We start from the raw sequence: 12,206 nt of genomic DNA, 5'->3' as shown, positions 1-12,206 counted from the left end.
CATCTCCCTTAGAGATTGGGTGAGAAGTTCGGTCACCCAAGAGAGACTCAGAGTAGAGCTGCTGCTCCTTGACTTGGAAAGGAGCCAGCTTAGGTGGTTCGGTACGGATGCCTCCTGAGCGTCTCCCTGGGGAGGTCCCGCTGCTCATCCCACTGGGAGGAGAGAGACCCCCTGGCAGACCAAGGACCAGATGGGGGGATTACATCTCCATACTGGCCTGGGAACGCCTCGGAATTCCCCAGCAGGAGCTCATGTTGGTCAGGTCATGGAAGGCTTGAGCTCTCTGCTGAAAGTGAAACTGTTGCTCCCGCGACCCGACTCCGGATAAGCGTTTGAAGATGGATGGATGGAGCGATGGACTTATCTTTTGTGATTGCATCAGAACCCACACCTCCCTGCAAGAGAAAGTAAAATGTCCTCTTGATTCTCTGGCCAGAATCGTTTCTCCATAGTTGTCCAACTCAAACCAGGCTTGAGAGACTACAGTACTTGTGGTGAATGGTTCAGCACCACCACTGATGGACAGCGACAGGCCATGCATGCATGCTGTGACCTAGCAGCACCACATACCAAAATACACACGAACACAGTGAAAATAATGCTCCATTTATTTACATTACATGCGTGTTGATCCGACCCCACAATAATTTCTAGCAAAGCATACCTGGATCCACCCGAACGGCGGGCCAAAACTGCGGGTTTCGAGACGACCTGTGCATCACTACCAGGATAATCTCTCAAGACAGATTCTGTCAGCACCACTGCCTTAAACATGTAGTGTTGTTGTTAGTAGGAATAAATACAGAAGCAGGAGGTGGAATTTTTCCATTTTCTTTTTACCGAATGGGTGCCCAGATTGCTACTAGGCAGACTGTTTCCTTAAGTCTGCATGTGGGGATGGCTAATTTATCCTGTGTGCATCGATAGCTCAATGCTCTCGGAGGAAAGCCTGGTATTCATTTACAAATGGCCGTCTGATCCGGTCTAGGAGTGGCCTGAACTGGAAACAAGCAGAAGAAGCTGCGCCGCTTCATTTTGGTTCCCCCTGTTTGTTTACCCAATCTCTATTTAAATGCTGGAGAAGTGTAGTCTTGGCAGTCGCTGCGAGTTGGACTAAAAGATGGATATACCAAACAGGCTTCTCAAAAAATAAGCTTAACTACGCCGCATCAAGGGTTTTATTGGGTAGGTCCTAAAATGATGTCCTTGAGTGTGGGGAATTGTTTTGGGTTAAAACTGATTCCGGTTTGGTAGTTCCGGTGTGGTCCGTTTTGACTACAAAATGACCTAGGCTGTTTCCGCTCCCGACCGGATCAGAAACCCGAAATTGGGAGGGATCCCAGGCTAAGTCACACCTATCTCTGAGTCCAATTACTTTGACTCTCGCCCCCCTAGTGGTGAGAAAAAGAACTTCTGGGAACTCAGATTAGTTTGACTCAGGCCAGGAGTGTGACTGCTTAAATCATCCATCACCCACCCTACCCCTATGGGTTCTGAGCATAACTGTAACCAAGACAAATAGGAAAGCAAGACCCACTATCTTTGATTCACTGGCCGCCACTTAAGTAGTTTGGAGTCTACTTTACAATAAATTCAGGGGATATCTGTACTTACGTCTGTAATTGCAGACAACCCGTGGGAGTTCAGTACCCGGCATCAAGTCTGTTAGATACCGCCAAAAAAAGCTCTGGCTGTGGCCCAAATGATCCAATTGATTGCCATAGCAACCCCAACCTAAACTTGATTTGGCAAATTCCCTACACCTGTGATTTGATTACTTAGTAGTCAGTCTATGTCTCCATATACAGGGAACTCTGACAACAGGTATAATGGCATAACAGGGTGGGCATACATTCCCTATTTGCATTGTTCTCGAGTAGGCCTGTAGGCCCAGGGCACCTGTCTAGTTAATTCCAACTAGATATTGGACCCATGGTCACAAGCCACCAAAATCAACCTTTCTCTGTCTCAGCAACACACTCTTCGTGAGATCTAGTACCAGTAGATTTGTGAGATCAGTTTATCAGTCAAAAAGAAATCTGATATCTTATATTTTGAGAAATATATGTGTATACCTGTATCATCATATGTTTTATTTGAGAAATAAGGAAATGTGTGGCCAATGTTGATTCATTTTGTGTGTGTCATGTTTTTCAAGCGAGAAGAATTACTCAATGTACTATAGAGTAGCATTTGGGAACTCTCTCTCCTATGGTTTGATTACTCATTACTAAATTACTCTTGTACTTTTTTCCTCTCTGTGCCCTCTCTTTGTTGTCTGGCCTGGCTCGGCTAACTATTGTACTTTTGAGCGGTGCTTACTGCTCCTACGTCTGGCTTTGTGTGTATGTCCGTATGCGCACAGAACTCCATGTATGGAGATAACTAACGTCACGGACAGAGCGGCCCATACAAGTAGATATGCACGACTGCACGTGTGTCGTGTTTGATGCCATGTGAAGTGCTCACTTAGGTGCAATTTCTAAGTCCAACATAGACTTTGTTTTTACCCAGCTGGATTCAAACAATTGAAATGGTTTTTACTGGGTTTGTAGCCTAATGCTTCTTTGCAGAACTATAGAGCCAAATTAATCTCGGATTGAGTATTAATTATATTTGATCAACCATTAATTCCACACCACTATTTAGTGACCAAGTCAAGAGAGAGAGCAAGGTCTTGTTAAAGTGTGTTGAAGAAGAATTGTTGGTGTTTTTCTTTCTAGATTAATTGGACCTTCAAAGTTGGAAGATTCCACAGACTTTATGATTTACCGTAATAACAAATGTAAGGATACTCTATGATATGTCATACAGTCAGGGATCGGAGTGAGTGAAACCCAGGGATATTATAAAGACTGTTGTAATGACAGGGCAAGACCACCCCTCCGGCCAGTAATATATACATATCCACAAACCTGTACTCCACTCTTTGCTCACGTGATTGGTTATTGACATGTTGGCTCTTACAGACCCCACTTGTAAACGGCCACCATGACCCGTTCTTCCCCCCGACATGACCCTACCACCAATTCAATGTTTAACCTGAAACAGCCATTTAGACATATTGACTTGTCACCTGCTCTGTTCTCTACCAAGAACACCATTGTGACAGGCAAGCAGAGCACAGTGTTTCAGTCACTCTGGGTAACCACTAATCCGGCGAAAGGCACTAAGACTAAGACACATTTTTCAAAAATGTAAAACAAATAGCAGGTGTACAATATTTCAGCGTGGCACTAAGTGACTCGCTGTACATCTGCTATTTTTGAATAGCCAACACTAAAATCTAAATCTCCTGGTTTTAATAGGTTAAGCAAACATGACCTATGTTTCACCTTGTGTCTTCATCAGTCAAAACAAGCACAGCATAAAAACATGTCAAAAGTGATAAATCCTCCTTTTTATGCAGTATTCACAGAATTTAATTTTTCAATGCACCTTAAAAATCTTTTGCATCATTATATTTTGTACTTGTACATGCTATACATGCTGAACCCAGTCCATACCATAAAAGGTAGATACAGAATCTCAATTTACTGTACACCATAATTTACTGTACACCATCCATTTCAGTGTTTTCCGAAACCTAAGGAGGGTGTTGAATGAGACAGGGCTTTCATTATTTGAAATGTCATTATTGACCATATTCACACAACGGCCATTTTGCTCATACGTCGTCATGCTAATATTGTTATATTCTGTAATTTCATGTTGCATAATCAAACATCATGACACTTTAAAGGGAAGCTCATTTTAAAATGTATTATGTTCAGTGTCATAATGAGCATGTTGTTCTCTTCTCAGAAACAGCAGCTGGACATGAGTAAAGGTCCATCTCTATGTATTAGATTAAGATGATATCTAGTCTACAATTTTCCTAATGACTTAATTCATACAAAAGCAATTTGTTTGTTCACACAATTGTAGCACTCTACCCACAGCTTTGTTGCTTTGAGGTCATTAACTGCAGCTTTAGTTGGTACATGTTTCTTGCAAATGGGGGTTTCTATTCACCTCTGAATATCTGAAAATCTTTTCAGCTAATTTTGTCAAATTTTAAGATCATTTTATTTAGCAAGTTATTAAATTATGGATGATATATTGTGGAGAATAATATATTTTTGCTCTTGTTTTGTATATCTGAAAAATATGGCAGACATGGACAAATGTGTGTACAGTATGTGTGTCCATGTTGGTGTGTGCCTTCTGACATATATGTCATTGGTTTGTGTGTATAGATTATCAGAAATGTACAAACTGGTACAAAAGCTGATGTTTTATATTCTGGGTTGGTGACCTGGTGGTTTCATGTGAGGTGTGCTGATTGTGTAATATATGTTAATACTAAGAGAGGATGCCATGTCCTCAATTAAATGTATACTTTGAAAAAGCACCGTGGAGGATGTCAGAATGTGATTTTCGATGGTCCTCTAGAAGTAGTATGAAATACTTGATTTCACAAAATTATGTAATTGTTTTGTGGTCACAAAAACCTTTGTCATGGAACATCTGTATTCTTTGTAGGAATAAGGGGGGATTAATGGAGTATAGCTTTTATATATTTGTTCAGTTTCTTTCAAATTAAGTTTTTATTTTTATCTTTCACATGACAGATAACAATCACTTTCTAGAGCTTTCGGGTGGTGCAGGGGTAGAGTTCCTGCCCACCACTGTTGAGATAGGGGTGGTTGGTCAGGGTGACTGTTAAGTGGTACTAGGGAGTGGAACTGGGAGCCTGGGAGGGACAGCGTGTTCTTCCACACACGTTATTCCCTCCTGGTGTACAGACGCCCTCCCCAGACCAAAAGTTGTGGTTGGCACTGGCAGTACTATATGCACACTTTGAGGGAGAGAACTGACTACATTGGAGAAGATAAAACAAAAATAATCAATTTGCCGGTTCACTGACCGTGGCGGTAAGAAAAGGGAATGGCCTTTTGGCTACTTGGTTGCGCGACACCAGTGTGCAACCAAATATAAATCAAGCCAAATGTGTCACTAAATCCCACATGTAGGAGCGGACATGCTATAATCACTATGTCCATTTTACCACTGGGCTCCAATTACTTCACAGATGCTCACACCAGACGTTTAGAGATGTTTTCCTACATCAACCAGAAGGAATCTTTCCAAAACAGTATGTCAAAGGTGCATCCTGTAGCATATTCTGGGGGGGGGGGGGGGTAGAACACAAACACTGTACAAAAAGGACATTTTACAGTGTTTTTTTTTAAAGAGTAGCCCATTATTTTACCCCATTTCTTTTCCTAATTTGGTCATTGTGTCAAATAAGTCCTCCCACTTCTTTCCACTGCCGTTACATCCTACTGGCTCACCTGTCAGTGAGGAGCCCCCACCAGAAGGACATAATGCCTGTCCTACCCCTACCGCTCAATATTCCTCGTTGACAGGTGCCGCCGCAGCCCGTAGGAGTAAATCCATCGACACCGTTGACCCTCCCCACTCATCTTCCCTCCCCTGAACACAGTGAATTGTGTTCGTACAAACACTCCTCCAAGCAGGATGCTAACCCCTGGGCTGCTGTGGTGGGCAGGTACCCTTATTTTAACCCATCTATGATAAGAGAGAGGTATGTGGGAAAATAACAGCAACACAATTGGGACCTTGAAGTGAGCTTGTTTATTTAGGCTATGTACAATTCTCATTTCATCACATGAGCCATCGTTAGAACAGTATTACAATATCCCTCACACCCACACAAAAGAATCAAACAGCAGCTTGGCCTGCTGATGGCCATGGTGTCCAGTCACTGTTAGTGCAGTATAAAACATGGCTGAAGAAAGACACAGGACAGAAGCGTGTGATTATGAATTTGGAGGAAGAGCACATAGTTGCAGAAGCAGCAGTAAAAGAAACACTTAAAGATTAAAATAATTATAATAAAACAAAGAAAAGACAAAACCAACTGGTATTAGTAATTAATTCACTCCTCTTATGACTATAATAATAGCCTCTAAGAACTTCAGCTTTGAGCTGAGAGCAGAGACTTGACACTGCTGAAAAAACAAACAAAGAAACAGGAGGAACAATCACAAACATTTTAGATTAGCGGATTCATTTCCTACAAAATATATTGCACAAAAAGAAAAAAGAAAAAACTTAATTATAGAACCACTGAAGAGATTGACAAATTTAGCAACCAGTAAGCCAATATCTACAAGAGCATCACATTTACTATTGCACAGAAAGGAACACAAAATGTGCCGCCCTTCGCTGCTGTCACCTCTGAGGCCCCTAATCCATCTAGCAGATCTCATTGGCTGGTTCCTGGGCCATGATGACTCAGCTGATTGGAGTTACCGTAGCTACATTAAAGCACATAAGCTAATATAGACAACATCCCTTTTCGCGGCATGTATTCCAGTGGCAAACTGCAGTGGTAAAAGAGGGATCAACGGGCAGAGTTTTGGAGCTGTGGCTGATTATGATCGCATCATTGTAACAGCTAGGCTACGTTAATGCTTACATTTCTGCAGGGACATGTGGTGAGGTGTTGACCTATTGTATACATGTGTATATACTGTATATATATATAAAACACAAAGTACATACATTCAAACTCGATAACAACCCTTGAGAGCAAATGTCACACAGTCACATCCTACCTGCTTGAAGCACTATGGTTAATCCTTCTTGCACGCACGCACACAATGAGTAAATTAGGTTCAAAGATACGTACAGAGCTCTGTTTCTGTTAATACAGTATGTAAAATGAAATTTCCTCAGAAATGGACCTTAGAAATCATTCAACCTTATGCCCCAACTCCATTGTGCCAATTCATAAATGTACACAGCGAGTCATGCTTGTTTGTGAAGAGATAACATCTTAGCTGGGTTTTAAAGAGGTTTGAGTGAGGTGTGGTACAAACAAAACATAATTTGGCAATAACAAAACAGACAAAAAGACAAAAAAGTTAAGTCTGAAAAATATTTTAACAGGAAAACTAGATCACCTCAGGCTGGTTATACAATACATAGTCAAAGGTTTTGGCCTAACACATAGAAATGAACTAAATCAAACGTGATAGGCAATTTATTAAGATTTCTATTCACAAAATGGGCACCCATTCCATTACTATTCCATCACAAGTTTGCCTTGCAGTTTGCTGAAATTCTAAAAAGCTTTGTAAAGCGTAAAGTTGTGACTGATTTTTTAAAATTGAGATATATCACGTTAAAAAGTGCTCAAAGCAAGAGATATGTATGACTTCGTGAAAGGTATGTTGACAAAACGACCCAAGTCCCAATGTTATGGACATCCGAACACGTTTTCTCAGTGTTATTTAAGCTCAATTCATACATCATCACACAAGTGCATTGCTTGCCGACAAGGACATATCGGAACTGTTCTCGTCGGCAAGCGGCAAGACACTGCCATGCAGTGAAGTATAAATTAGGCATTACACTGTGTCCTAGATTCAGATCATGATGTCATGGATGCGGTCAACTTGCAGTGGGCTTGTTACTCACAGCAAACAGATATCAAGGTGATATGATTCCTTCCCCAAAGACCATTTACACAGGGGGCTACAGGAATATGTGCATATTATAGAATGGAAATGTGCGTTCTCTAAGACGGTGCTATAAATTAACTGTTTATGTTTTGAAACACACTCGATTCAACACTCAAGTCAATATTTTCAAGGCGTAGGAAAAAGAATCTGGCATTCATGGTACTTTGCAAAGAAAGCTTTTGTTAATATAAGGAAAATATTTAAATATTAAAATTTTCCATATTTATTATCATAGCACTTACTATTGCTCTGATGGTTTGACACACAATGCTATAGGAGGCAGATTACCATCTCCTTGTCCCTTTCAAACAGATAAGGCTATGAAATTGCAATCTCCTCGAACTTCTGTTGCATAATACATCAAACTGTCTATCTCAAGACAGCCAAAAATAAAAATGCACACATGTAGTCTTGGGGGGGAAAAACATTTTCTGCATCATTATTATAATTTTTTTCATGAAAAGATGCAATCATGTCAATATTAATACACAGCTAAATTAACAACTAATGCCAAACACTGAACCCCATTTGAGTGATATTCAAAATTGACCACTAAAAACCCCCAGACCATGGAAAACAACCTGGACTTTGCTGTGAGCCCCAAGCCCAAACTATCCCTTCCTTCTCTAATCCTAATTCAGCAGCGCTTCCACACAGATCTGCTCCTCAGTGATGTCATCTAGGAGCGGCACCTCCACAGGGCTGCATGTGTCACTGTTGTATACCTCTGTCCCCATGAGGGCTTCGTCCTCCTCCTCCTCCAAGGATTCCCCTTTGCCCTTAAAACCCTGTTGCTCCGAGGGCGAGGTGCTCTCCACTGACTCCAGGTCCTCGATGCCGGCCCGGTAGTGGATCATGAGCAGGGTGAGGGCCTGGAGACGCTCCCCGGACTTGGCCAAGGCGGCTGTGAGCAGAGCCTTGCGCCGCGCATCCCCGGCCTCTCTCTCCTCCCCACTGAGGGAGTTGTTGTGCTCCAGTTCCTGGTCGATCTCCTGCTGTAGCTTGTCAAGCATCAGCTCCAGCTTCTGAGAGCGCTCGTCTGTGGGCAGCCCTCGGTAAAGGTCGCGGCCGATCTCCTTCACAGCGATGAACACGCTGTCGTCCAAGCCACCTTCCTTGCGCGCCAGTTTGCCAGCAGCCGGCTGCTTGGACGGGCTAGCGCCGCTGGCATAGGTCTCGGTGTCGCTGCTTTCATTGTCCGAAGTGTTGGGGGTGTGTTTGGGGGAGGGCTCCACCGTTCCGGGTGCCGTGTCGGCCACCTGTTCAACCAGCCGGGTCTTTTGCACCTGCCGCAGGTTGAGCAAGCGGGAGCTGGTATTGATGATGTGGCGCGTCAGGCCTGTGGTGGCCCGGTTGATGGTGGACTTGGCCTCTGGGTCAGCGCTGCGGCGATCAGTGGGTGCCACACAGAAGGGGTTGTCCACAAGGCACTTGTCCTGGCACTTCTTGTGGCAGACGTAGGCGCAGACCATGCACTGGGAGGCTGCCTTCGTCCACACTTTCTTCTTGCAGTACTCGCACCATGTGGGATTCTGGAACTGGGTGTCCTGGAAATTGTGGCGCACCTCCACCAGCTGCATGGTGTTATAGGCCAAGTCATCGCGTGTCGATGAAGAGACGTGCTCCCTCTCCTTGTCCCTGTCCCTCAGATCCTCATCTTGAAGACTCCCCTCTCGTTCCATTTCTGTTAGACCTGCTGGATGCTCTGGCTCACCCTCAGCCAGGTAACGGAAATTCAAGGTGACATCTCCGTAGCACAGCTTCTCATTGAAGCCTTTGTGGGTGCTGAGGCTGCGCAGGGCGGTGCGGCTCACATTAGCTCTGGGCTCCGGTGCCCCCAGCCTAAAGGTGCTCTGGTACTCCGCTGAGGATGTGGCCATGCACTCCAGGGCCACGTGCTCTAGTTGGAGACTGGCGTGCCCGAGGCACAGCAGACTGCCCAGCTTAAAGGGGTCTTTGCACCACAGGGCCACGTTAAGGTACTTATGGTTGCTTTCCACCTCAAACACCACATAGGAATTGGACCAGCGTGCCGTCCGGTTGCGGATCTTGGTTTCAGAGGATTCCCAGAGCGAGTGGCCGTCCAGACTGTCCCGTGTGCTGCACGAGCTCTCCGAAGCCCTGTCCCTTGCCTGGTCAAGCTTTCCACTGTTGGGCACAGCGGATGGATTTGGAAGCTCTTCATATGATTCTGCCGGCTTGATCATTGCCTTTGGCTCAGGCTGTCTGACAGGTGTCTTTTCAGCGTTGGCCCGGTCCCCGGTGGCTCCCGCGCCTGGAGATCTTTCTGGGGACTTCTCAGAAGCATTTGTCGCAGTGTTTGAAAAGGTGACATTAGCAGTGGTAGCAGGGTCAGCGCCTTCCAGAAGGCTGCCATCAGGTGAGGCCGACGTCAACTTAATCTGAGGTCTAATGGGCAACGGGGGGCGACAGGGAGGGGGTGGGGGAGGGACAGTGGGCCGTTGTGGAGCATCCGCCGGACCACCAGCACTCTTGTATGGTGAGGGCGTTGGTGAGTCTTTGGACTGGGGCTTGAGAGGTGACTGGAGACCCACCAGGTTGAGTTTACGATTGAGGATGGGTGATATGGAGCCAAGGGGCTTGGAGGCCAGGTTGGCCACAGTCCTCTTGGGGCTTTGGTTTACTGTCAGTAGGAAGTCACCCATGGTGTCAGTAGCGGCACAGCCGCTAGTGTTTGGGCCACTAGCGTGACTAGACTTGGAGTCCACAATCAACTCTTCAAACTCAGAGTCCATGTCTTTGCTGTCGGAGATATCTGACAGGGTGGTGATGGGGGCGGGGTCTTCCTCGTAGCCTCCCGGGGCAGGAATGAAGCCAGGTTCCTCCAGGTGTCCCAGGCCCTCCTGTAGGCTCCCCACCAGGCTTCCCACTGCAGGGCTCTGGTGACGAACTGGTCTCTCATACAGCACCACCACCCGGTCTCCAGCCTGCTTCAGTAGTTTGGGCACTTGAACAGAGGATGTCACTTTAACACCTGCCAAGAATGGGAAAGAATAGGCGGTAAGTTTTAAAATAAAACTATTTCTCTACCAATTCTATCTATTTTTTCTCCAATAGCTGTGAACATTTCCATAACAAACATCTCGTTCACGTTTTTTTGCCATTGTTTTATGTTTGGGGATTGTTGCTGCAACCATCAAGGTTTTTTGGTGGCTATTGAAAGTGGGTTCCTTATATTTTGTTTTTACTTTTTTCCCACCATTTGATTTCCTAAAGGGATTCATTTTAGGCATCAAAACTAAAAAATTTAACCAAAATGTGTGCAATTATTTGAGATGTGATTGTTTCCAAAACGTACTGCTGGTTTTATCATATCAAGTGCCTTTTCCTCGGTTAGTGACGTAAATGTTTAGAAAATAAGTCTCTGATTTGAATCTTTACTAAAGTGTTAGGGTTGCAAAATGACACAAGCTTAAGTTGTAGATGAACAATTTTGGGGTATTATTATGGTGTGTTATTTATATTTTTTCAAATAAAAAATAGCCGTTGCAACATTACTAGCTAAGCTTTGATGACTTGCCTCATTTACACACTTCTTTGAAACATAAGAAGAAGCACAATATCCACTCTAGTTCTCTGGTTTAGCCTGCATGACATGTAGGGCTGTCACGATATGACATTTTACATGACAATTAATTGTCACTCAAATAATTGGCGATTAACGATTTAATTGTGTTTTTGTCGTTGATAATTACATTTCTGTTTGGCTTTTAGGCTTTGAAGTTGTACATAGTAGATATGACACATAACCTAAATATACAAAGAAATTACTGACATATTTGACAACTTACTACTTAAAAAATAACTTTGATAGATGCGACGCGTTGTGAGCTTGTAGATCTGCTATTTCCACTATTTTTGACTGGAAACGATTATGACGATTATGAAAAATAATCACGATTATGTCAAATAATCACGATTAGACGATTATGTAATAATGATGACAGCCCTAATGACATGACGCATCTCTCACCTCCAATGGCGATGAGGCGATCACCTCTCTGTAGGTCTGCCAGGGCAGCAGAGGAGTTGGGGGTGACCGTCTCAATGCTGACGTGAACCGCGTCTCCCTCGCTGGCAGGGACATGTCTGAACGTCATCCCCACACTCCCACATGGCCCCTTAACGACTTCAGTCTGGAAGACAGACAAACATGCAAGCAGCACACACACGCACACGCACACAAATGATTAAAAAACATCTAATTCACAAAAACCTCAGAAGGATTTGAAATATTCAAAGATTTTCATGATTTTTTCAAAAATAGCAGATCTACAAGCTCGCAGTATATCTGCTATTTTTCAATAGTTAAAGCACAGGGGCTTTAACTATTTAATCAACTATCTAATTTAATGCACAATCATTGCACACAAATGATTAAAAAAACATCTAATTCACATGTAATATAAAACTATTTTGTTAGTCAGCTGTTATCGGTGAACTCAATAAAATATGTGCATCGCTGAAGCCAAACAGCAGCATCAGCTGCAGCATGAGGAATACCACTAATGAAGAAAATGCTGATATTTAACCACTTAAACCCTACCACAGTATATGTACTTTATTAAAATATTAGTCAAATAGCGAAAATAGCAGATCTACAAGCTCACAGAACAGGAAGGATATATATTTTGGGGGTTTTGTACGACA

The 12,206-nt window shown here is 43.6% G+C and overlaps 1 protein-coding gene across 1 annotated transcript in view; it reads right to left on the bottom strand.

Moving 5' to 3' along the window:
* Positions 1–5,643: 5,643 nt before the first annotated feature.
* pdzd8 (PDZ domain containing 8) overlaps positions 5,644–12,206 on the bottom strand; it is a 64,519-nt gene continuing 57,956 nt past the window's right edge. Inside the window, exons 4-5 of the mRNA XM_080740330.1 lie at positions 11,530–11,692; positions 5,644–10,530 (exon numbers count right to left, since the gene is read on the bottom strand). Coding sequence (XP_080596456.1) covers positions 8,168–10,530; positions 11,530–11,692 — 2,526 coding nt within the window. The 3' untranslated portion in view covers positions 5,644–8,167. The remainder of the gene's footprint in view (positions 10,531–11,529; positions 11,693–12,206) is intronic.

This window comes from Nannobrachium achirus, assembly GCF_963921795.1.
Source record: "Nannobrachium achirus genome assembly, chromosome: 13".
Lineage (NCBI taxonomy): Eukaryota > Metazoa > Chordata > Actinopteri > Myctophiformes > Myctophidae > Nannobrachium > Nannobrachium achirus.
This window is presented reverse-complemented; position numbering and strand designations above follow the sequence as displayed.